The sequence below is a fragment of the Mustela nigripes genome, chromosome X (assembly GCF_022355385.1).
Source record: "Mustela nigripes isolate SB6536 chromosome X, MUSNIG.SB6536, whole genome shotgun sequence".
NCBI lineage: Eukaryota > Metazoa > Chordata > Mammalia > Carnivora > Mustelidae > Mustela > Mustela nigripes.
Window position 1 is genome coordinate 105,082,341 of NC_081575.1, and position 25,725 is coordinate 105,108,065.

General features: G+C 44.5%; 1 protein-coding gene across 2 annotated transcripts; it reads left to right on the plus strand.

Moving 5' to 3' along the window:
* The first annotated feature begins 142 nt into the window (after positions 1–142).
* On the plus strand, positions 143–25,724 carry LOC132006885 (acyl-coenzyme A thioesterase 9, mitochondrial-like). Of its 2 annotated transcripts, XM_059384982.1 has the most exons (16): positions 144–624; positions 3,748–3,845; positions 5,777–5,803; positions 6,441–6,486; positions 8,891–9,061; positions 9,324–9,361; positions 13,382–13,465; positions 13,876–13,979; positions 19,418–19,491; positions 22,975–23,042; positions 23,578–23,689; positions 23,858–23,948; positions 24,120–24,205; positions 24,615–24,702; positions 24,851–25,001; positions 25,423–25,724. In XM_059384982.1, the coding sequence occupies exons 1-16, from the start codon at positions 605–607 to the stop codon at positions 25,509–25,511; spliced, it is 1,347 nt and encodes a 448-aa protein (XP_059240965.1). In that variant the 5' UTR covers positions 144–604; the 3' UTR covers positions 25,512–25,724. The 2 variants fall into 2 exon arrangements, with proteins under 2 accessions (XP_059240966.1, XP_059240965.1); XM_059384983.1 differs by lacking the exon at positions 5,777–5,803 and having other exon boundaries at positions 143–624.
* Position 25,725: the final 1 nt, after the last annotated feature.

The window sequence follows — 25,725 nt, forward strand, 5'->3', positions numbered from 1 at the left end:
TAACTTCGCTTACGTAAGCATCACCTCGGGGTGCCTTTAGGCGTCCTGAAGACCAGAGCCGACTCCTAGCTATAGAGGAATCGCCAGAGGGTGGGGCTCAGGCAGCAGGGTTCTGGAAAGCTGCCCAGAAGATGCCGGCGCGCCGCTAAGGGCAAGAACCACAGCTCGGGAGTCGAGGCGTGGGGGTCAAGATGGCGCGGCGTAGGGCGCGGTGCCATAACGGAGACAAGCTCCGACGAGACCCCTGGCCTCCACGTCACACTGTCCGTGCTGCGCGGTGCCTTTCATCGATAATGGCGGGGATCGGTCTGTCCTCCGGGCGGCAACACGCCCGGCGCCGCCGACTGAGTGGGAAGCTCCCCCGCGACCGACTCCGGCTTCCCGCCAATGACAGAGGCTGCAGGCGCCGCGCACCACCCCCGGGCCGCCGCGAGCCCCCACCCCGGAGCAGCGAGGCTCCGCCCCCGGGCGGCTGCTCCGTGAGGGTGCGGTCGTGGGGAGCGACGGCGGGGCCCGCGCTCGCGCTCTCTAGTCCCTCGACTTCCCCCCGCCGACCGGCTCGCGTGGCCCGGGTCTCCGGTGGTGCACGCGGCCGCAGAGCGCGATGAGGCGGGCGGCGCTGCGGTAAGTAACGGGGCCGGCGTGTCGCCGTCCTGGGGTCGCTCACGCTCGCGCTCCGGGCTGCTAGCGGGCCTGGGCGGAGGGAACCGGCTGCCAGCTGCAGGGACTCATGCGCTGGTTTGGGGGCAGAAAGGGGGCCCTGGGTGGGAAGGGGCCCCTGGCTTCCACCACCGCGCCCGGACCGCTGCCGTCTGGCTTACGGTGGGGCGCTGCGACCCCCAACATAAAGGCTTCTGGAGCAGTTTGGTATTAAAAGCGAAGCGGCACTTTAAGGGAGGAAGTTGGGTGTTCCTTGAAATTCCTTTCTCTGTGTTCATCAGGGGTGTGGTTTGGAGTTAGCCCCTTGCCGGAAAGCTCGCATTTAGGTTTCCACTTTAACTTTCCAACTCCTTGCCCTCCTTTGGAGAGCATTTTCGGGTTAAGTGCTTGACCACGTGGACTCTGGGTAAAGTGCGCAGAGATTAATATGTGCAGAGATTGCGGGGTACCTCTTGGGCTGTCAGGAGCTCACTAGGACCGTGTGCCTAGGGCCTTTGGTGCTCATCTAAATTTTACCTAATGAGCAGCAAGGACGCGAGGTGGGGGACTTGATTAGGCTACTTGGACAAGGAGGATGCTTTTTTGTATGTGTCACATGCCAGCTTGACCACTTAATGCCTAGGGGCTTAGACTCTCGCACAAGTCTGGCTCTCCCCCAGCTCCTTGCACCCGAGCACTCCAGCTGTCCCCAGATTCTTTGTGCCTAGCAAGGTCCCCAGGGGCCTTACCCTGTTACAGCATTTGAAATCATCCCACTACAGGTGCCACCAACTCAGTGTGGCCCACACTTGCGCTGACCCTGAACTCCATCATTTCTCTTAGGGATCGTGGATATTTCTCTCTCTCTCTCTCTCTCTCTCTCTCTCACTCACTCACTCACTGTCCTGATGGATCTTGCTATTGGTTGAAAAAGGTTCTCTCCCTCTCCTTCATAGAACTTAAAAAATAAAAGCTTTGTTAACATTGTTTAGACAGTGTTACATTACAGGAAGGGCCACAGTTGACTTCAGGTTACATTGGACATGATGGGAGGGGCCTTCCACAAAGCTACATAGTTTTGGGGCATCTGGGTGGCTCACTTAAGTGCCTGCCTTCGGCTCAGGTGTGATCTCGAGGTCCTGGGATCAAGCCCCACATCCAGCTCCCTTTTTAGTGGGGGGTCTGGTTCTTCTTTTCCCGCTCCTCCTGCTTTTGCATGCGGTGCTCTCTCTGTCAATCAATCAATCAATCAATCAGTGTTCATTAAAAAAAAAAAAGCTACATGGTCTTGCCATGTGCCTTTCCCCAAGGAATCCTTGTTTGATCTTCTCTCCGCCTTGGAGGTCTCTTTCTTTGCCCTGAACTCCCATAAACCTGCGTTCCTTTCTTGTGAGTTCTGTTGAAGCTTAAGCGGGTACTCTGTTAGTGTTCAGTGAGTGCAAGAGTTCATCAACGAGTACTGACTGTTTGAGATGATTAGGTTATTTGACAAGTGGGCAGTCTTTGTAGCTTCTTTTCTCCCCCCAGACTCAACAAAGAGTCACCTTTGTTCAGGTTCTAAATTGAGGCATTTCCGCAGAGTTCAGGGTATGTGGTGGCATTGCCTGTTAATGTACTGAAAACTCTTCCTGGACACCTACCCTAAGCTTGGGACCCAGAACAGAGCTAAGACACTTCTGCTCACACCGTAGGTGACTTCGGTGACTTCCTAGGCAAGACGTGAAGAGATTGGCCTCCTTGATCTTCTTTCATTGGAAAAGTTCAATCACAGAGTCCTCAGGCCTGAATGTCTCAAAGGCTCTTGACAGTTTCTTCTAAAGGCCTACCTAGGAATGTCACTGTAAAACTCCAGAGAGCTAATCAGGGGATAAACCAATATCCCTGAGATACTGAGGTGTTGGGTAGTGATGAAACCATTCTTACGCTCCCTCCACCTCAGTGCTGCATATGTAAAAGAGAAGTAGCCCGAGATTGTGAAAAATACAGCTTCCTGCAGATGCATTCATGCGCGCATGTGTGTATGTGAACTTCTTTCTCCTTATGACAGTCCTATAGGATAAGGCACTATAACCACCCCATTTTACAGATGAAAAAACTTTTTTGGGGGTGGTGGGGTGTTAGTCCTTGCTTGTCCTGGCATGTGGTAGTAAGAGTTTACTAATAATTTGAACTAGAATGAGTAACAGTATTGGGGGTTCTGGACCTCTCCACTGCCTTGCTTTCTTCAACTGTGCATTCAGGAGATTGTTTTGTTAATCTCTGATATTATATGTGTGTTATTCCTGATGTGATAGTGAGCGATTAGGAGTCAACACGTAAACAGTGAACTGAAACCAACTTAACTTATTTTGGCAGACTAGGCTAGGCACATTTGGGCAATAGTTTTTATTTTGTTTGGGGACTAGGAGATTTCTGCCCCAGTTCAATAAATATTCTCTTTGAGTCTGGAGAGGGCTAATTCTGTTTTCTTCTCTCTTTTTTTTTTAAGATTTTATTTATTTATTTGACAGAGATCACAAGTAGGCAGAGAGGCAGACAGAGAAAGGGGGAAGCAGGCTCCCTGCTGAGCACAGAGCCTGATGGGGGGCTCGATTCCAGGACCCTGGGATCATGACCGGAGCTGAAGGCAGAGAGAGGCCTTAACCCACTGAGCCACCCAGGTGCCCCTAATTCTGTTTTCAAATTGATTAACTTACATTTGGCTTTAGCTTATGGTGTGAGAATAAAGAACAAAATAAACGTTCATGTTTAATAATAAACGTTCATAATTAATTTACTTAACTGTTTACCAAATTGATTCTGGGCTTCTGAAGTTAATAAAAAAGCAAGAGTAGATCCATTAAACCTGGCTGATATCTTTTATTTATTTTATAGATTGTTAGCTAATTGTTCTCTGCTCTCATGAAATGTTTACTCCAGTTGGAGAGATGATTTATAGAATAGCATCATATGGAAATATACATACCCTGGAGAAATAAGTACAGACCCTTACAGGAAAGTATATACTAAGGATGTGGGATGGCCAAGTGTTCTGGGAGGAGGGGCTGGTTTTTGGGGTTGCCTAGAAGCTGGGGAACCTAGTCCAGTGTGTTTTATCTTGTTTTGTAGGTTTTGTTCCTTGAACAAGGGGCTGCTTATTCCTGGCAGAAGATTGACTCAAGGATCCCAGAATCCAGAGAAAAAAGGAGTTATCCATATGCATGAAGGTAAGCATGGGTGTTTACCTTTTAGGCCCACGTGGTTAAAAAAAAAAACAACAAATCTGTCTTACTTGGGAGCCATATAGATAGGTAGTTTAGGACAAATGAGACATACTAAAAGTAGATTTTTTTTTTTTTTTAGATTTTATTTATTTATTTGACAGAGAGAAATCACAAGTAGGCAGAGAGGCAGGCAGAGAGAGAGAGAGGAGGAAGCAGGCTCTCTGCTGAGCAGAGAGCCCGATGCGGGACTCGATCCCAGGACCCTGAGATCATGACCTGAGCCGAAGGCAGCGGCTTAACCCACTGAGCCACCCAGGCGCCCTAAAAGTAGATTTTTTAAAAAAGATTTTATTTATTTATTTGACACACGGGGAGAGAGAGAGAGAGTGAGCACAAACAGGGGGAGTGGCAGGCAGAAGGGGAAGGAGAAGCAGGCTCCCTGCAGAGCAGGGGAAACCTGATATGGGACTCGATCCCAGGATATCTGGGATCATGACCTGAGTCATGAAGGTAGTGGCTTAACCAACTGAGCCACCAGGTGCCACCTTAAAGATAGACCTTTCATAAACTTCTCATTTATAAAATGATCAGTATAGTTTTCAGTAGAAACCACATTCAGAATTTTGGAGCTTTTGTTCCTGGGAGCCTGGGAGATGGAGCTCTTTCAGTAAATGATTTCCACCTTCCTTGTATCAGTACTAAAGGGGAAAACATGGACAAAAGACACCTGTTGTATAAGTAAGTCATGGGCTCTTCATTTGTAGCAACTAAATGCTCCTAATCTATAGTTTTGTTAGAGAGGCTATTAATCCTTGCTTGGTTGGGGCGCCTGGGTGGCTCAGTTGGTTGGGCAACTGCCTTTGGCTCTGGTCATGATCCTGGAGTCCTGGAATGGAGTCCCGCATCGGGCTTCCTGCTTGGTGGGGAGTCTGCTTCTCCCTCTGACCCTCCAGTCCCCTCCAGTCTCCTAGTGGTTACAGGCATACCTCAGAGATATTGCAGGTTCAGTTCCAGACCAGCACAATAAAGTGAAGATCACAACAAAGTGAGTCAAATCAATTTGTTGGTTTCCCAGTGCATTTAGAAGTTACGCTTACCCTATATTGTAGTCTGTTAACGATACTGTAGAGACTACACTGTAGTCTGTTAGCGATAGTGCTATGTCTAAAAAACAGTGTACATATCAAAGCAATTAAAATAGTACCATCAAAGCTCACTGGTCACAGATCCGTATAACAAATATAATCATTATGAAAAAGTTTGAAATATTGCAAGAATTGCCAAATGTGACACAGAGACATGAAGTGACCAAATGCCGTTGGAAAAATGGCACTGATGCAGGGTTGCCACAACATTTCAATTTGTAAAAAACATCCTATTTGTAAGGGACAATAAAGTGAAATGCGATAACATGGGGGTATGCCTGTATATTTTGCAGTTCTCTATGATTTAGTTGTTTTTTTAAAGGTTTATTTATTTCTTTTATTTTAGAGCGAAAGCGCAAGAACATAGGGGGAGGGACAGAGTGAGAGGGAGAGAATCCCAAGCAGACTCCAGGTTGAGCTCAGAGCCCAGTGTGGGGTTCGATCTCACAACTCTTGAGATCATGACCTGAGCCAAAACCAAGAGTCAGACACTTAACCGACTGAGGCACCCAGGCACCCTGATGATTTAGTTGTAATTAGAGTTTTACCAAATTTATGGCATATAACAACTGTTTGACAGAAAAATCAACTATTTTTCATTAAAGTACATGTTTATCTAACCTTATTTTGTTTTGATCAGTTAGTTATTGAAGGACCAAGGATTGCTATAATTTCCTGTAACTAAAATATATGTTTTATGAATCCTATATAAATGCATGTAAATAGATTTATTTTTTTAGTCTTTAATTTCCACTGCTTATCTAATTTATTTTCTCTTTATCCATATAGCATGTTCACCTATACATGTGAATCACGGTGTGTGTGGTAATTCGTATCAACTTTTTTTTTAAGTGCTTAATTCTTTTTGGCATTAATTCACTCTTGCACATTTTGAGCATTAACTAAAATTAAATTGCTTTCTTTGCTTTTCCTTGATCTATGTCTTTGCTTCATTTTTGTGGCTTAAACTTCTCTAACACTTAGGATAGTATAAAAAATCAAAATGAGACTTGGCTATCAGTGTTAGTCCCTGCACTAAGCAGTCTGATCTATTACTGCCTAAAAGGAGGTGACAATTTTGGTCATAATATCTCCATCATAAAGGGGCTCCTACTGACTGTGATACTGCCCCACCTGATGAACGATTGGAGTTACCCTTTTTTTTTGTGTAAATAAATCCCAGTGATTGGCACCAGAGCATTCTTTTTTGCTCTAAGGAGACAATAGTTGTTTCAGGTTTTTAGAAAGCAGAGGCTTGATCCCTTTCCTGAGCTGTTTGTTGTGGCATTAAATGGAAATTAATCATTCTTTAAAGCTTTTGAGCACATGAACTGCTTTTCTTTTCTTTTTTTTTTTTTTAATTAACTGCTTTTCATAGTTCTTGAACTCATTGCCATAATCCAGTTGCAATTTTTCTTTGTTTCTTCGAGTGACCTCTTTATTTTTATTTTAGTTCGTGATAAGTTGCGGGAGATCGTAGGAGCATCCACAAACTGGAGGTAAGCACGCTTTGTGGTCATTCATTCTTTATCCCTATAGGCAAGGCAAGGCTGTATTTAGGCCCAGCTGGTGGTCTCATTGTAGGGATGGAAGGGGTCCCATGTTCGGAAATGGGTTGAGAGGTTTTTTTTTTTTTTTTTTACTTGGGGGGAGAAGACCAACATTCCAACATACTCATCATTTGATGTACTGTTGTCATAAAATATCGTGATTTATACGCACTCTGCCTTTTTCACAGTGTTTTCCGGTATTTTACCTCACTGGTTCTCAGCAAAACCTGTGACATGCTTATGGCATATATTCCTATCCTTTTTACCGATGATGAAACTGAAACTCAGAGAGACTGAAGGATTAAGTATTAGGGTTTGGGACTTAAACCCAAGTTTCTTGGTTTTTCTCTTTCACGCATCCTGACTTTTTATTGCTTCTTGTCAGTTCATAGTTAACCCGGTCTCTGAGTACTTCCCCACCGTGAAATAAGATAATATCCTTTTTGGCGTACCAAATTTTGAGACTAAATGAGACAAAAAGAAAAAGCAGTCACTAGACATAAAATAATTTATTGTTGGTGTAGAAATTATCTAAGGACTTCTTTTTTTTAATATTTTATTTCTTTATTTGACAGGCAGAGATCACAAGTAGGCAGAGAGGCAGGCAGAGAGAGAGAGAGAGGAGGAAGCAGGCTCCCGCTGAGCAGAGAGCCCGATGTGGCACTCAATCCCAGGACCCTGAGATCATGACCTGAGCTGAAGGCAGAGGCTTTAACCCACTGAGCCACCCAGGCGCCCTAAGGACTTCTTTTTAACTGTTTATATGAAAATTTTCAAATTACTGAAAAGTAGAAAAAATGAATACCTATGTCCCTACCATCTTGATTGGATACTTAGGGTTTTCCACTATTTCTTTTTTTTAAAGATTTTATTTATTTCTTTGACAGAGAGAGATGCAGAGATGCAGAGAAAGGGAACACAAGTGGGGGGAGTGGGAGAGGGAGAAGCTGGCTTCCTACCGAGCGGGGAGCCTGATGTGGGGCTCGATCCCAAGACCCCAGGATCATGACCTGAGCCACGTAGGCACCCCTGGCTGAACTATTTCTAAGTAAATTATAGGTATCATGATAGTATGACACTTCAGCGTGTATCTCCAATAAATAAATACTCTTGTGTAACAAAATCAGCAATTATGTAACTTGAACAAACAGGATATTCTCTTACAGATGCAAATTTATAGTAATGTATAGTAATTCCTCAAATATCTTTTAAAGCTTTTAAAAAAATACCAAGATCCAATAAAAGATTGTATATTGCCTTTAGTGGTTATGGCTCTTTGGTCTCCCCTAATCTGGAATAGTAGACAATTACCCTCCCTCCTTTTTTTTTTCTGTGAGCTTCACTTTAAAGAGGTCAAGCCATTTGTCCTGTAGAATGTTCCGTATTTAGGATTTACCTGATGCCGTTTAACTTGTTCCTTTACCCCCTCTATTTTTGGTAAGCTAACAGTTTCTGGCAATAATATCTTGTAAGTGAAACTTAGAAAGACATCTGAACTAATGATATTGTCAACATTTCCGGTTCCTATCCCCTTGTCTCTCTCTCCTGTCCCACTTCAATTATCTCTTCTTTTTCTTCCCTTTCCGTCTCCTTTTCACGTTCTCTTCCTCTTTACCTTTTGCTCTGCTTTCTGTACTTCTTTTGGATATGCTCCATTTTTCTTCCTCTGTCTCTTCTGAAATTGAAGGCAGAGAGAGAGAGAGCGAGCGAGCGAGCGAGCGAGCGAACTGGGGCACAGAGAATGTAAGAATCGTCAAGATGAGGAATGGGAATATGGTGTTCAATGGCCACTGTGTTCTTTAGCCCATACACATGTTTGTGTCCATCGCTGCATTTTTTTTAAATAAAAGATTTTATTTATTTATTTGTCAGAGAGAGAGAGAGAACTCAAGCAGGCAGAGTGGCAGGCAGAGGCAGAGAGAGAAGCAGGCTCCCCACTGAGCAAGGAGCCCGATGCGGGACTCGATCCCAGGACCCTGGGATCATGACCCAAGCCGAAGGCAGTGGCTCAACCAACTGAGCTACCCTGGCGTCCCCCATCGCTGCATTTTAAATTCAGTGTCAGATGTTCTGTTTTTTGAATACACATTTTGATGAAGAGAATATATGGTTGGTTTGGGTGTATCTCTATCACTTATAAGTGTTTTTTTTTAATCTACAAGCCCAAGGTATTTTAACAGAAAATTTTAAATTCCACCACGTGTCAGGTGGGGAGGGAGGGAAGGAAGAGCAGACGAGGTAGGTCCAGACCTTTGTTTTCCTCCTTTGATAGTGTCTGGTGTGCTTGCATGTCACTGGCATGTGGGCTAGCCCTGCCTCTGTGTTTCATGAAGTTTGCATCCTTTCTTCTCAGAGACCATGTGAAAGCAATGGAGGAAAGAAAATTACTTCAGAGTTTTTTGGCCGAGTCACAGAAAGGACTGCCGCCCAGGAGAATGAGAGACAGTTATATTGAGGTTCTCTTGCCTTTGGGTAGTCAGCCTGAATTACGAGAGAAATATTTGACTGTTCAAAACACCATAAGGTAACACAGTGCTCCTTTTATTGCTGTCATTTATTTGTTTTTATTTTATTTCCTTTAATCACTGTGACTTTGAGATGTAATTCCCATATCATACTACTCAGTTATGTAAAGTGAGCAGTTTTGTGGTTTTTAGGGTATTCGGAGAGTCAAGCAGCCGTCACCACAATCAATTTGAGAACCTTTCATCTCTCCGAACTGTTCTTCCTTTTTAAGGGATGATCATCACGATTTTCCTTTAATCGCAGTTGTCTTTATTTCACAGATTTGGCAGGATTCTTGAGGACCTTGACAGCTTAGGAGGTACTGGTATTATTTTAGTATTTCTAAATAGATATTTACTATTTCAGTAATTCTATAGATATACATTGAATCCTTTGGCTGGAGGGGACTTTTTAATTCTTTAGCTTGCACAGATGAGGATATTCTAAAAGGGGAGTAAAAGAAGAGTCTCTGTTACCTCTGAATTGTCATAACTTTTTCCCTGAAAATGTAGATTCCCGTTTAACAGTTGTAATCTCATTAATTCTTCTTTCTAATTACTTTTCAAAAAGTCTTAAATTTATGGGAAAGTTGCTAGCACAGGACAAAGAATTGTTCTTCTCTGAGTCATGAAAGATAATGACTTCACCCATCACCCCCGTGGTTTTCATTAGTCTTTCTTACAAACAAGGACGTTCTCCTTCCTAACCACAATAAAGCCATCAAAATCTGGAAATTAACCCTGCTCCTTGAGATTCTGTAATCCTCGGACCCCATTCACCTTTCACTAGTGGTCCTTTGTAGTAGAAAGGATCTAGTTCTGAATCACATGTTGCATTTAGTTGTTGTGTCAAGAACAGCTCCTCAGTGTTTCTCTGATCTCAAAGACCTTGATACTTTTGAAGGCGGTAGGCAAAAATTCTTTTGTGGAATTCCTCTCAATTTCAGTTTATTTGATGCTTCCCCATGATTAGATTTGAGACCTGCATCTTTGGCAGGAACATCACAGAAACGATGGTGTGTTCATCAACTGGTGCAATAGTCTCATTTGTCCCATCACTGGGATGTTAACTCTGATTCCTTGTTGAAGGTGGTGTCTGCCAGGCTTCTTCTTCTTCTTCTTCTTTTTTTAATTATGTTCAGCTAGCCACCGTATAGTACATAGTTAGTCCTTGATGCAGTGTTCAGTGATTCATTAGTTAAGTATAACACCCAGTGCTCATCACAGCACGTGCCCTCCTGAATACTCATCACCTGGTTACCCCTCCCCCATGAAACCCCCACATTGTTTCTCCGTGTCCATAGGCTCTCATGGTTCATCTCTCTCTGATTTCTCCCCCTTTGGATTTCCCTCCCTTCCCCTATGGTCCTCCGAATGAAACCATAGGATAATTATCTTTCTCTGCTTGACTTACTTCACTTAGCATAATCTCCTCCAGTCCCGTCCACACTGATGCACAGGGTGGGTACTCATCATTTCTTATGGAATTTTATTCAGCCAGACTTCTTCACTGTAAAGTTACTCTATACTCCTTTGTAATGAATACGTACCTGGTAGGCAGGTAAGTTAAGACCTTATAAACAGTCCATTTCTCATCAGACCTCCAATTTATTATTTTAAACTCTATATGGACTCAAGGATTCCTATTTTATTGAGTGGATTATGATAGGTCACTTTCATCTCTTGTGCTCAGATTGGGCTGGGACTGTCCCAGTCCTTTCACACTGGCCTGTGTTTTTGTGTTTTCCTTTCTTTCTTCTTCTTCTTCTTCTTCTTCTTCTTTTTTTTTTGATGTGTCCCTGTCATTCTTTTGAGCATGTCCTCACTTTCTGGCATAGGAAGACATTCTAGGCTTATTTGTATTTTCCCTGACTTTGTCCCAGAATCAGCCAAAGCTCCAAGGAGCTCTGGTTCTTCTTGATGGAGAATGGTAATTAGAAACCAAGATAATGGTGCTGGGAGTGGTCCTCGCTGCTGGGGTGTCACTGCTCCTATGCCCTTTCAGTCGATGAGGTGGGGAATCTATGCACATGCACATACATTTACATCTATGCTTTTCTCTCTGTCTGTTTATCCATCTATGAAAATGATGGGTTCATGCTGACAGTTCCAATTCTGGTTCAGCACCGCAGGTTCATTGATTTCTTCCCTTTTTGTATTTGTAATTCCATTTCCAGCTGGCTCCATTTTTCTAAATCCATTTACTTATTTGATCAGTGTCGGCTGCATGAAACTAATTTCATACCTCTGCCACCCCATCCCCTCACGGACCCATCATGGATGCTCCCCTCATCTCACTGGGATTCGTCCTAGGTCCCCTTCTGCAGGGTCACCGTCCTCATTGTGCGCAGCCTGCAACATGCCGGGCCACTACTCTTGTTGCCTCCTTCTTTATGTCCTCCTGACCCCATTTGGGCTTCAGCATCCTACTCTGGGCTACCTTACTTGCTCTTAATAATGACTTTTGGACTGACCTGTTGGGAAAGGATTTAAAGAAAGACTCTAATGACTTCTACAATATAGACATTAAGTCCATTGTTAGGCTTAACACCCAGCTGCTTGTCCCTTCAGATTAAATAAACCCGATCAGGGGCACCTGGATGGCTCAGTCAGTTAAGTGTCTGCGTTTGGCTCAGGTCATGATCCTGGGGTCCTGGGATCGAGCTCCACATCGGGCTCCCTGGCTCCTGCTGATGTTCGTTCCTTTCACCTGTTGACTTGATTCTGTTCTTTCTAGTTCTTCCAGCAATTTGCCTTATCACCTATGCTTTCTCGTATCTCAAGCCTTTTCTCAAGTTCACATTTCCTTCAGCTCATAAACATGTTCAAGGTTCTTCCATCCTACAAGGAAGACTATGTAAAGCCGCCCTCCCTTACAACACTGTCGAACTTTCTCCCCCACTTCAGAGCTAACTTTCTGGAACATGTTAGAAAAAGTCATTTGCTCTTATTTCCTTGATGTCTTGACTTCTGTTTACTTCGCAGTCTCACATGTTTTGGCTTCTGCTCGTCCTTGCCATTGAACTGCTCTTGCCAAGCCCTCCACTGGCCCCCTTATTTCATGATCTAATGGGTGCCCAAGGCTTACCTGATCCCTTTGTGGTTCCTAATATTGCCAAACTCATCCTTGGGCTTTGGGGACATTTCGTCCTGCCTCTCTGGCTGTTCTCTCCCAGTCTCCTTTGTGGGTTCCTCTTTCACTAGTAACCTTTTCAATGTTGGTTATGCCCAGGGTTTTGTCTTCTGCACTTTCTTGCTTATCTGTACGCTCACTATAAATGATCGCATTTACTGCCAGTGCTTTACTTGTTCTCAGTATGTGGAATCCTTAGGAAGCTGCGTTTCTTGCCTTGCTTTTCTGAATTCTAGACCCATTTGTCCTCCTGGACATCTCCATGTGGATATGCCATAGGCTTCTCAAATTTAACATGTTGAAAATAGTCCATTCTACTCTTCTTGTATTCTCTTTTTCAGTGAATGGTGTACCATATTCACTCAGGCGAGCTAAAGACCTGGGGTTATTACAATTCTTGCCAAGTGTACCTTCTTCTTAACTCTAGGATCTTTTCATTTCCATTGGTACTGCCATAGGTCAGCCACACACGATTTATTTTATGAGCACCACAGAGGCTTTTAAATGGCCTTTCCTGCCTTATCCTCTCGTTCCCCCAGTGCATCCGTTAGCAGGCGCATGGATGGAAGGATTTATTCTCACTTAACTAATATTTATAGGATGCAGACCCTGGGCCCTGAGGGTAACTGATCCAAGTTTGAATGAATCATGGGGAAGCAATGAGGCCACCAAACACAGAAGTATAATGCAACTTTAAGTGGGTTGTCATTTATAAGACGCATAGAGTCACGCTAAGCTTATTGAAACATGGAAAGTACACAGCCACAGTGTAGGAGTCAGGGGTGTTATGGGGAAGGAGGGAAAACTTAAGTGAATTAATTGCTTTATGATTAGGAAAGAATCAGAGGGAAAATAGATAGCTGAGTCCTTGTGATTTGTTTCTCTTTTCTGAAGATGTTTGACGCTGTCAGACTCATGTGCTGGGGTCTTTCTCTAATTGAGGCACCGCGTCTGTGCAGCGGTAACAGGACACCTGGTAGGCTTGGGCTTTGGGCTTTGGTTTCTTCACCAAATCTAAAATTGAGTGGGCAGTTAGATTAGAGAATCCCCAAATCTCTTCAATGTATGAAAAGTCTTTGGTCCTCCGATAAGACCACTAGTGGGATATAGGGGGTTGGGTCTTCAAAACAAGATAATTTCAGGGCATCAGTTGTAAATGTTGAGAAATAATTTTATTTTTCCTTTATTTTGTTCTTTTCTCTAATAGTTCTTATATGCTACATGCACACCAGAATTCATGAAGCTAAGATGTCTCCTTTGTCAATAGTTACAGCCCTGGTGGATAAGATTGGTAAGCGATACTATTTTCTGAGCATAATTTGAATTCTCAGTAATTACAAGAGGTTATTGAAATTAAGGGAAATATTTTCCTTTTATGGGGGCATTTTTATGTATATATATAAAGGAAAATGTCTAGAATGCTGTATTCCAAGATACATATTTATTATTATATTCTTTGAGTGGAAGGGTTTTGCACGATTCCATTTTATTTTTTATATTCTTTGCATTGTCTGCAGTTTTCCAAAAGATACATGAATTTCTTTTGTATGTCAAAAAAGTTATTTTGGTTTTGAAGACTAAAAAAAAAAAAGAAAAAAGGAAATGTGGTAGAATTTGCCAGAATTTCAAGTGAAATTTTCCAGTTGTAATAGAGAAAATTTTGGGTATGGTTTGAACTCAGATTGATTTTCTGTTTTGCAGATATGTGTAAGATGAGCTTAAGCCCAGAACAGGACATTAAGTTCAGTGGCCATGTTAGCTGGGTTGGGAAGACATCCATGGAAGTGAAGATGCAAATGTTCCAGGTGTGTATGCATCTAAAGTTTGCCTGCTTGTTCCAACACCACCGGCCAGGCCTAGTGAAAGAAAAGCGTATTTACCTCTCTGTGAATGGACAGGTATACAGCTCACCACTTCTAGAAAAAAATAATTGAAAGTTCATGTCATGCAGATGGTGGGTTATTTATTTTTTTTAGATTTACTTATTTATTTTTAGAGAGAGTGAGAGAGAAAGAGAAAGCGAATGTGGGGAGGGGGAGAGAGACTCTCAAGCAGGCTCCCTGCTGAGTTCGGAGCCCGACTGGGGGCTCCATCCCAGGACCCTGAGATCATGACCTGAGCCGAAATCTAGCGTCGGACGGTCAACTGACTGAGCCACCCAGGCACCCAGTAAATGGTGGGTTATTAACGGTCCTCCTCCTGTGTAAAGACTGACACATTATTTAGTGTTTATGTTCAGTGTGTATTACTTTTAAGTCACATATAGCTATTTACCCCAGAGAATTCACACAAGTCTGAGTTCCATTAAGCATGAATGGTAGTGGTCACTCTGTTAGTGTCCTCGGGCTGTGGTAACAAAATACCATGAAGTAGGTGGCTTCAAACAAATTGTCTTGCCGCTTGGCAGCTAGAAGTCCAAAATCAAGGCCTCAGCAGGACCATGATCCCTCTAACATTTGTAGGGGGAGAATCCTTCCTTGCTTCTGGTGGTTTGCTGGCAGTGCTTGGCGTTCCTTGGCTTGCAGCTCTGACACTTCAATCTCTGCCTCCATTGCCATATACTCTTTCCCTCTCGTGTCTCTATGTCTCTTCTTTTTTTTTTTTTTTAATTAAGTAATCTCTGTGCCCAGCGTGGGGCTCGAACTTACAACCCCGATATTGAGAGTCACATGCTCTACCGAATGAGCCAGCCAGGTGCCCCTCTTCTTACGAGAACATCAGTAATGTTGGAGTAAGACCCCACCTTACTCTAGTATGACTTCATCCTACATCCAAGTAAAGTCATGTTCACAGGTACTGAGGTGTAGGGCTTCATATCTTTTTCCAGAACACTGTTCAACCTGTAACAGTCACTTAGACCAATACAGCAGTTAAGAACAGCTCCTCTAATGAGCAGAATTCAGAGTAGTTATTATAAAGAAGTAAAGACATTTGACCAGAAAAGGTTCCTCAAAGAAGATAGTAGCACAGAAATCAGATAATTCAGAGTACGAATGGTGAGCATAGCATAATGGATAAACTTGTTCACTGTGTTGTACACCTGAAGCTAATGTAACAGTGTGTGTCGACTTTACTCAAAAAGAAATAATAAGGGGCAAAAAGAATGGCTTCTTCAGTTATGCCAAGGTATTCAGTAGGCCCATTATTCAGATTCATTTTTTCTCTTCTGGAATGATAAAGCATTTCACCTTTCAGAAAAGTCTGAAACTTGCTCTGCAGTAATTAAAGTTTTATCAGAATAGTTTAGTTTTTTATTTGATGCTATATATAAGCAGTTGGATTCTTTAACTCCCATGTTGCTATAACTGACACTGACATTTTTTAGAACAAAATGCAGATCGTAGGGGATATAGCTATGATTTGTCCACACTGTTTTTTTTTTAAGATTTTATTTATTTATTTGACAGAGAGAGAGATCACAGGCAGAGGCAGGCAGAGAGAGAGGGGGAAGCAGGCTCCCTGGTGAGCAGAGTGTTGTTTATTTTTTTAAAGATTTATTTATTTATGGGGCAGAGAATCTTAACAGACTCCACACTGAGCACAGAGCCCGACATGGGGCTTGATCCCAGGACCCTGAGATCATGACCTGAGCTGAAACCAAGAGTTGGACACTTATCTGACTGAGCCACTTTCATGGTTGATTCCTGCTCTGATTCCTGCTGTCCATTCTGCTTTTTGGAGGATTCTTGGTAATTTGAATCTTGGCCAAATAGGTTGAAAAGAGAAGCAGGAGTTATTGTGAGGACAGAGTCAGTGAAAATTAATGTCAGACAAGAACAAACTTTTTTAAAAATTTATTTGAGAGACAGAGATCACAAGTAGGCAGAGAGGCAGGCAGAGAGAGAAGAAGGGAAGCAGGCTCCCCGCTGAGGAGAGAGCCCAATGTGGGGCTTGATCCCAGGACCATGGGGCTTGATCCCAGGACCCTGAGATCATGACCCGAGTCGAAGGCAGCGGCTTAACCCACTGAGCCACCCAGGTGCCCAGACAAGTACAAACTTCTGTTTTAAGTTTGTGTTTCTCATTGGCCATTTTGGCTAATAACTCAAGAGCTGAGTGATCCTTCCGTTCCAGAGAGGAAACTTGGTGGTAGGTGCTTTGCCTTTGGTTTGGGTACCTGTAGGTTCAAATTCCAGCTCTGCTGCTTATTAGCCATGAGACTGTGGGTAGATTACGTACCTTCTCTGAGCTTCTGTTTTCTCAAGTGTAGCATGGAAACAGTACCGTGTTATATTGTTTGGTAAGTATGAATAAAAAAACAACCCAACTGTCTTAATTACTTGGTAGAATTGCCTGTCACACAGTGAGCACTAATGCCATGTTGGCAGTAATGTTAATTTGTTATCGCTCCTGTGGAGGTGGTCCCAAGTCTTTTCTGGGATTGACCTTCAGACCTATCTTCCGAGCGCCTGTTACATCTCTGCCCCTGCGTGTGCTCCTGCTGCCTCAAATCCAGCGTGTTAGAAACTGAGCACCTCAGTTTCTTCTGCAGCCCTGATCCTCCTCGATTCTCACCTTCCCCTCCACGGCCTTGTGGCAAGTCTTACAAATTCATCACCCAGAACAGCTCACCAGACTTCGTTCTTGTCCCACAAGAGGCAGCGAGGCCTTGAATGAAGCCCAGGGAGGGGCCTGGTCAGTGAGCTTCCCTGCTGCAGTCTGTGCTCCCTCTGTTGAGGGACCAGTTCGACCTTCCAGAGCCGACCTCAAGTCACCTCGCTTTCCTTCTCAAAAACCTTCTGTGACCGTTCTCTGTGCATTACAATCTAAACTCTTCGGACTAGTTAGGATCCAAGGCGCTCCATCAGTGAGCTCCACAACCGTACTTGCAGCAACTTCGCATTTATATACCTTCCTAGAGCTTGCTGCGGGGCATTTTGAACCTCTTAAGAGTAGAGCGTTGTTCGTTTTTGCATTCTCGATGTTTGGCCCTAGCAGGTGTTCCTTCTGGTAACACGTACTTTGAACTGTGGGTTGGATGAGTATCATTGCTTATGCTTTCTTCTTGGCCTGACGTCCTCGTGCACTGGCTCCACAGATCCGCATTCCGCCTGTGCTCCCAGACCCCCTCATGCCCGGGTCGCAGCCCCTGTCCCGTCCCCATGCCTCCTTCCCCACCACCCCTGCTCTGAACCTTTCTCCTGGCGCCTCTTCTCCACCGAGCTGCATATGAACACATCTGTTTCTCCTCTGCTAGGCTATACATGTCTTCAGAACAGCATCTGGGCGTGAGTTGGCCAGCTCACCTCCTGACATCCATTCATGTGTTGTTCCCTTAGCCATGGCTTCTGGAGGGCCTCTTCTGTGCTAGGCATGCGGCGGTGAGCTAAACAAAGTTTCATTCTCTTAGAGTTTACAGTCTAGTAATACTCAATCATTTTCTGCCCTGATGCATACATCAGCAATTATCTGCTCTCTGCCGGTGCTTGTGCTCGGTGCTAGAGATGCAGACGTGAGCGAAAATGGTCTTGGTCCTCAGGGTGTGCCTGCTGCGAGGGACTCCACCACGTATGTAAATGACCGAGATACACGGCCCCCAACTTAGGATGGTCTGATTTTTCAGCTTTACGATGGCGTGAAACAGTGTTCAGTAGAAACTGTACTTTGAAGTTTGAATTTTGATCTCCTCCTGGGCGAGTGATAGGCAACATAGCAGCCACTGCAAGCTGCGGCTCCCCTGCAGCCACGTGATGGTGAGATGACTCGTACACTTGCAACGCGACTGTCCCCGGGCAGCCATTCCGTGTTTCCTTTCAGGACAGTATTCAATAAATGACCTGAGGTAGTCAGTGCTTTGTTATAAAATAGCTTTGTGTTGGATGATTCTGCGCAGCCGTAGGCGAACGTCAGTGTTCTTGAGCACGCTTCCAGTAGGCTAGGCTAGGCTGTGACGTTCTGTAGGTCATGTGTATTCGACTTAATGACATTTGCGTCTTAGGGTGGGTTTGTTGGCATATAATCTCACTGTGAATCCGGGAGGCTCTGTAGTAGTGAAGCGTCGTACAGTGTTTCTCCACAGGGACGCTCTTGGCATTGCACGTAGGAAGTTATGCAGGACAGTCCCCTGCGTTGTGAGATGTTTAGCTCCTTGGTTACCCCTGCCCCGTTAGTGATGTCCCTCAAGTCATGTGACAACCAAAAACCTCTTCGACACATATCCAGACACTCCCAGCAGGGGTGGTACCCATCTGTTGTGTTGAGAACCACTTTCAGGGGAGGATTTCGTTTCCATTCTTGTAGCAAACCAAGGAGGGAATGGTGACCTCAGCCTGGGGAGGAGTGTCCTGAGGAGGGCGGCTGTGATGAAGGCATCAGGCACGGGCATGGACAGGACAGGTTCACTAGCACAGTTCGTTCCAGGACCTCCCAAGTTGTCAGTGGTGGCTAGGGCAAAAGGAGCAGGTGTGAGGCGGGTGTTTGGTGGACAGCCAGAAAGGAATCTGGGCCGTGTTGTGGAAGGCTTTATATGTAGTGCCCGCAGGCTTAGAGTAGATGCGGGAAGAAGGTCGCGGGGGAGGGCGATGGGGCCTGAACGGGCACAGGGAGGAGGATGAGGGGTGAGGTCTATTGACGAGCGAGCCTGGCACACCCCCAGCTGATGATGGGACTTCACGGCATAACCTTCCTGCAAGTACAGACCCCTAGAGGCTAAGAAATGCCTTAAAACCTCAAAGCCTTGTGCATTGTACCTGTCTCACTTCATCCACAGAATTGTCACTGATCCTCACCCTTTCTTGGGAGCCCCCGGGCTCAGCTAAGGAAAGCCATACGGGCTGGTCATTGGCCACTGAAAACACTGACATCTGTGGGAGCAGAGGGCCCTTCACCTGGCTCTGTGTGCCTTCGTGAGGACGGGCGGGCGCGGAGAACGCAGAATCCTGCGCGCTGCCAGACAGTCCCATGATGCTGATGGGGCCGGTCCCTCTGTGACCCTTGCCCTTGAGTCTCAGTCACGTGTGGTTCCAGAGCCTGTGGGTCATGGTCATCCCAGCCCTTCTCGCATGGATCCTGTTTGAATGTTAGGAAGTCTTTCTCCTCTCTCACAACCACAGGCTCCTGGGTCTTGCTGCCTTTCACCCAGAGCTTAGTTCTGTGCCTGGCAGCTCAGCAAATAGTGGTTAATGAACGCGCTTTTTTCTAATTGCAGCCTTTTCAAAGCATGCGGGCTAGCTGTTAGAGTTGCAGCAGGTCTTTCCAGTAAATGCATTTCTTACATCTGTATTTTCTTTCCATTGTTCTTTAGTTACATGGCACTGAATTTTGTCCCGTTCTGGATGCGACATTTGTAATGGTGGCTCGTGATTCTGAAAATAAAGGGTAATTTCTCTTTTTTCCTAATTCTTTGTTTTGAAAATTTCAAAGAGACCTAAAACTAGAGAGAAGACTATAATGAATTTCCATATACCCATCAACTAGACTTAGAATTTTCAAACGTTTTTTGCCATATTTGCTTCATCTGTTTTTCCAAATTATATTATTTGGTTATATTTTAAAGCAAATCCTAGACATAATGACCTTTCACTCTGAATACTTTTGTGTAGGGATCACTTTAGAGATGAGGATATTTTCCTAAGAAAAATACATTACCATTAGAGTGCCTAACAAAAATAATAGTAAGTTTGTAATATATTCTCATGGCTAATGCATATTCAGTTTTCCCCAGATATCTTTTTAATGATCTGTTCAACTCAGGATCCAAACAAAGTTCAGGCACTATATTTGATTTTTATGTCTATTAAGCCTTTTATTTTTATTATAGCTTTATCGAGATATAATTCACATACCATACAATTCACCTATTGAAAGGGTACCGTTTAATGACTCTTAGTGTATTCACAGAATTGTATGATCTTTTAAGGCTTTTTAATCCAGAACAGTTATGTGTCCTTGTTGCCCCCTGAGTGTTTCATATCAACTTGTTGAAAGGCCAGATGGGTTCTTCTGTACAGTGTCCAGCTTTCTGGATTTGTCTCGTGGCTCCCTCATGGTGTTTTTTTTCCCCCCACTTATTTCTGTATCCCTAGTATTTTCTGTAAACTGAAGTTAGATCTAAAGTTTTGATCAGTTTCAGGTTCAGCTTATTTAATGAGAGCATCTTGTAGGTGATGAGATCTATGTATCTCAAAATTGTAATGAATCTCATGTATCAAGTCAGGTACAGGTTGTCCTGCACGTAGTGATGCCGAGATTGGCGTGTGGCGGATCAGTGGTGACCGAACTGACCTTTTCATTGGAGGGCTCACTTGATCCTCTTGTGATAAGCAATAATCTACAGGTCCTAGTGGGGTACAGGATATTCCCAGAGTGTACTTTGTCACCATGTGAATAGCTAGCTCCCTGTCTTCTTTCAGTGCCTTTTTAAAATAAAGATTTTATTTATTATTTATTTGACAGACAGAGATCACAAGTAGGCAGAGAGACAGGCAGAGAGAAGGGGGGGAAGCAGGCTCCCTGCCAAGCAGAGAGCCTGACTTGGGGCTCGATCCCAGGACCCTGGGATCATGACCTGAGCCAAAGGCAGATGCTTTAATCCACTGAGCCACCCAGGCGCCCCTTCTTTCAGTGCTTTGAATGTCCATTGCTGATCATTGCTTTAATCATTAAGGTAAATCCTGTCTTTCCTCCTATATTTACTACCTGGAGTTCTGGAAAGAAGAACCTTCCTTTGTTAACTAGGGCAGTTTGATTTGTAAAGGAAAGTCAGGATTAATGTTTCATTCTTGCCCTTTATTTACACATTTTCCAAGTAATGGGTTGCTTGACTAGCTAGTGATGACATGGCTTGTCTACTTTTTGGCTTTTTTAAAAAAGCGTCATTGTGAATTCATGGATTTTAATGGTATGGACGTCAGTAAGTTGCAGCCCTTGTTCTTCCTGGGCTCAGAGTGTACCATCTTTGTGCAGTAGGACCCCCTTTAAGCTTGCTTCTGTGAAGAGCCCTTTTCATATTTCCCCTCTAGTCTTCCTGTTCTCTGGTACAGTGGGATATTTGGGCTCATCTAACACATTTCCTGCCTCGGGCCCGGAATCAGCCATTTCTCCACGGAGGCCAAGGTTTCCTCTCAGCGAGCACTGGTATTCAGAAACCAGAATCCAGGCATAAGAACTGTATGTTGTTTCTTGTCATTGTCTCTACACGTTTTCAGTGGACAGAGCTAGGATGAGTGTTAAATAGCAACAAACACACGCCCAGTGTCGTGAGTTTATACCATCAATTCCAAGTCAGATTGAACTTTACAGATTTTAACTTCTTTGGCTTTATACTTTCTTCCTCTTAAGGTGTATTTTTGGTTCCTAACAGGAGTCATACCCAAGACGTTGAAACAGAGAAACACTGGTGCTGGGGTGGGAGGGAATGGAATGGGCTTGCTGTGGGTACAGGACAGTCTAGGGGCCTGTGGGGAGTCTGATTTGTGTTAGAAATTTGAAGGAGTCTGCAGCGAGAAACCTTTCCTGCTGCATGGAGAGCTGACTTGAAGAGTGAGTTAGGATCAAAGCGTCCTCTGGTGACTGGTGTGAGCGTAGAATGCAGCCCGCGGCTCTTCACGCCTCCCAGCAGCCCGGCTGACCTGCTGCTGCTCGCCGGCCTGGGCCTCCTTGCCAACCCTGGAAAGGGCTGGATTTAAACTCTCTTGCAGATGATGCTTTTGAATTTTCCGAGCTGCCATTTCAGTATCTTTGTTTCCATTTTGAGAAATTTGCCACCTGTAGAGAGCTAGGATAATGCAGTGAGCACCGATGGGGCTTCAGCTAAAGTCACCGATTAATGTTTTACCACCAGCCTTATTCTATGGCCCTCTCACTCTGAGTACACACATGGACACTCTCTCCCTGAATCACTTGAAAGTAAGTTTTGAGACTACTTCTGTAGATGCTTTAGCCCGTAGCTCCTGATAATAAGGTCATTCTGCTACATAACCTCGATGCCTTTATTATAGCCAGAAATTGAAATGGTATAGTGGCGCTATCTAATGTACGACCCACATTCACACTTTGCCACTTGTCCCTAGTTTTATAGCCTTTCCCCCTGAGTCAGGATCTGATCAAGGATCATGTACTGCATGTGGTTAACATGTTTGCTTGTTTTTTTTTAAAGAGCCCCCTTGCCATTTTCTGTCTTTTAAGATGTTGACATTTTTTATTTTATTTGGTTTTTATTATGGTCACTGTACAGCACATCATCAGTTTTTGCTGTAGTGTTCCATGATTCACTGTTTGCGTATAACGCGCAGTGCTCTGTGTGATCCGTGCCCTCCTTAATACCCACCACCGGATATTAAGGACATTGGCATTCTTTTTTTTAAAATTTTATTTATTTGACAGACAGAGATCACAAGTAGGCAGAGAGACAGGCAGAGCGAGAGGAAGGGAAGCAGGCTTCCGGCCATGCGGGGCCCGATCCCAGGACCCTGGGATCATGACCTGAGCCGAAGGCAGAGGCTTTAACCCACTGAGCCACCCAGGCACCCCAGGACACTGGCATTCTTTGAAGAGTCCAGGCCAGGTGTCCTGTAGAATGTTCTACAGCCTATTTTTGGCTGTTTCCTCGTTACTGCGATCAGGTGAAATTTTTCAGGGAGAGGTGGTATCCTTTTTATAAATGTGAACTTTCTAGTGTACAGACTAGTTCATGACCGGAAAGCTCCTCAGTTGTTCCAGAGTTATTAGGGAAGCAGTCAGGCAGCATTACCCAAGACCAGCAGCAAAGACTTCTTGAAATGAATGGGTAATTGGTCACCTTCCATATTTACTGGGTTATGACACCTCTTAAACTGTAATCTTTTCTTTTCTTCTCTTTAGGCCGGCATTTGTAAATCCACTCATCCCTGAAAGCCCAGAGGAAGAAGAGCTCTTTAGACAAGGAGAATGTATATTAATTTGTTTATAATGTAAAGATACAGTTTAAAAAGCCCATTAACTATACTGCAGAGGAGATTATGGAAGAGTACGGATGGACTCCTCATGGCGGTCACGTGTCTCTCTCATGCCAGGAATTTATTGAAATCAAAAATACCTTATTTTTTTTTCCCACTGGAGTCCTCAGTTAGAACAGTTTTATCAATTAGACAATATTCACTAAATGAAAGAATTTGCTTTCTCATTTTGTAATAAATGGATCAGTGAGATAACTGCTGGGCAGGGGTCTAGGCCAGGATGGTCTTTCCATTTTGTCTTTAATTGGCCCCACCTGAGCCGGTGCAGCTTCCTCCCGGAAGCCAAGAGTCGCCGGACAGCTTACGTAGCCTCAGCAGCCTACTCTGGGATATGTGTATAATTGCCCGTGGGCTTTACAAAATCTGGAAATGTTCCCTTTGTAGGGTCCAGCGCAGCGCAGGTCAGGAACCCCAGTGCTGTAGTGTGACCCCCACCCCGATCGTAGCTCCTTATTGTCCTGTGTTCCAGTGAACAAGGGGAGAAGGGTCGCCTTCAGTGCCAAGTCATTACTGAAAATGGCTCCCAGTGCTGAGGAGAGGACTACCATCCACGAGATGTTTCTTAACACGCTGGATCCAAAGTAAGTTAGCATGGTGAGATTGCAGGTTGTGAAAGCATTTACACTTTGGCCCTCTCCACAGTTAGGCCTGCCTCGGCATGCTGGGAGTTGTTTGCATATATTGTACTTTTCATCAGTAAAACTCTGGCCTTTCAAGAGGGTTTACGAAATCTCTGTTTGTTTGTACAGGACTGTAAGTTTTCAAAGTCGAGTTTTGCCCCCCAACGCAGTGTGGATGGAGAATTCAAAACTGAAGAGCTTGGAAGTTTGCCACCCGCAGGTATTTTAAGTTAATGAAAAATCCTTTAAATAGGATAACTCGCATTCGTGGTTCTCACGTAAAATCTGACACACCTTTAAACTGACCTCCGTTCCGCAGCATTGTTCTTTCTTCTGTCTTTGAGGGTGGCCGTGAGCTTGTGTATGTTCAGCCTTTTTTTATGTCTCATAGGAGCGCAACATTTTCAATCGGATCTTTGGTGGTTTCCTTATGAGGAAAGCATATGAACTTGGATGGGCTACTGCCTGTAACTTTGGGTGAGTTGGGGGGAAGGTGGTTGTAACCTTTGAGAAGCAATGTGTACTGCCCCCTTGAATTGAAACATTTTGGCCCAGTCTGGATGTGTTGGGGCACGTGCTCTGTTATTAGATACACATTACAGTGATCCCACCTACCTTTGGTGTTACTTTTTCAAAGGCTCTTGCTCTGCCTTTGTCACTTAGTACATTCAAGACCGGAGAAGAGGTGATGGCAGTCAGAAGGGAAGAGGTAGAGGGGTGGTCTGGTCTCAGGACTCTCGCTTACCATTGCTTACTGGTACGATTATTTCCGCCTTCCCTAGGTTTATTCTTTGATCATTGAAATTTTGCTTCAGCTCCTTGTTAGGGGAGAAATAGAGATCACGTGGATTTTGTGGTTGACCCCAGTTCTGTCTTTTTCCGTTAGTGGCTCCCGACCGTTTGTAGTAGCAGTGGATGATATCATGTTTCAAAAACCCGTGGATGTTGGATCGTTGCTGTTTCTGTCTTCGCAGGTAGGTGTGCGATGACAGGCAAAAAACAATTTTTTATTGTTTAGGCCTAGAAGAGAAGTTTTTTTTTTTAAAGCCACCATTTATCTTATGACTGCCTTTCCCCGCCTCGCGAATGCACTTGAGTGACTGTCATGTCTACATCTCCTAGGTTTGCTTTACTCAGGACAAGTACATTCAAGTCCGAGTACACAGTGAAGTGGCCTCTCTTGAGAGTAAAGAGCATATGACCACCAATGTCTTTCATTTCACGTTCATGTCCGAAAAAGAAGTGCCCTTGGTTTTCCCCAGAACATACGGAGGTGAGTGGCGGTGTCTGCTTGTCCCTAATGAATGGAAGAACTTTCAAAGACATTTTCCTTCTTTGAAATTGTGTGGGACGTGTACCTTTGCCTGTTAGCTCAGGAACATATTTTTAGAAGATCGTGCTTTTGAGGGGCTGCTGCCTGCCAGTGGCTGTCACTGCTCTGCCCGGGCTGGCCGTTGTCTGAGGGGTCGGCGCTGGTGGTGGTCAGAGACTGGTGGAGCCCAAGGAGAGGGGCGCAAGTGGAGGCCCGCTCCCTCAGGAGCCTTGCACGGCCCTGGCCCTGGCCCCACAGGGCGTGCCCAGTGTCACGTTTGCACGCTCGTTGCTGGCCTCATGTTCTCAAGTAGTCTCATGTTTGTTCAATAATTCTGTAAGGTTCTACGGGTTTCTTCACGATTCTCTCTTCTGTGTTTCAGAGTCCATGTTGTATTTAGATGGGAAGCGGCATTTTGATTCCATGAGCATACCGGTGAACTTGAGGAAGAACTACCTTGTGGAGCCCTAGGCAAACCGTACTTGTTGAAGAGCGACTCTCCACACGGACATAGTGCCCGACGGAGGCCTGATGACGTGTTTCTGCGTTTATTCTCCTCCTCCAGAAAGAAGAATGGATTCAGCCTTTAGGATGATCAGAAAGTACACGAGAGGGTAGCTGGGTGGGGCAGAGGGAGGAGGAGTTATTAAACAATAAATACTCTCCAGACAGTTTAAATCATGAC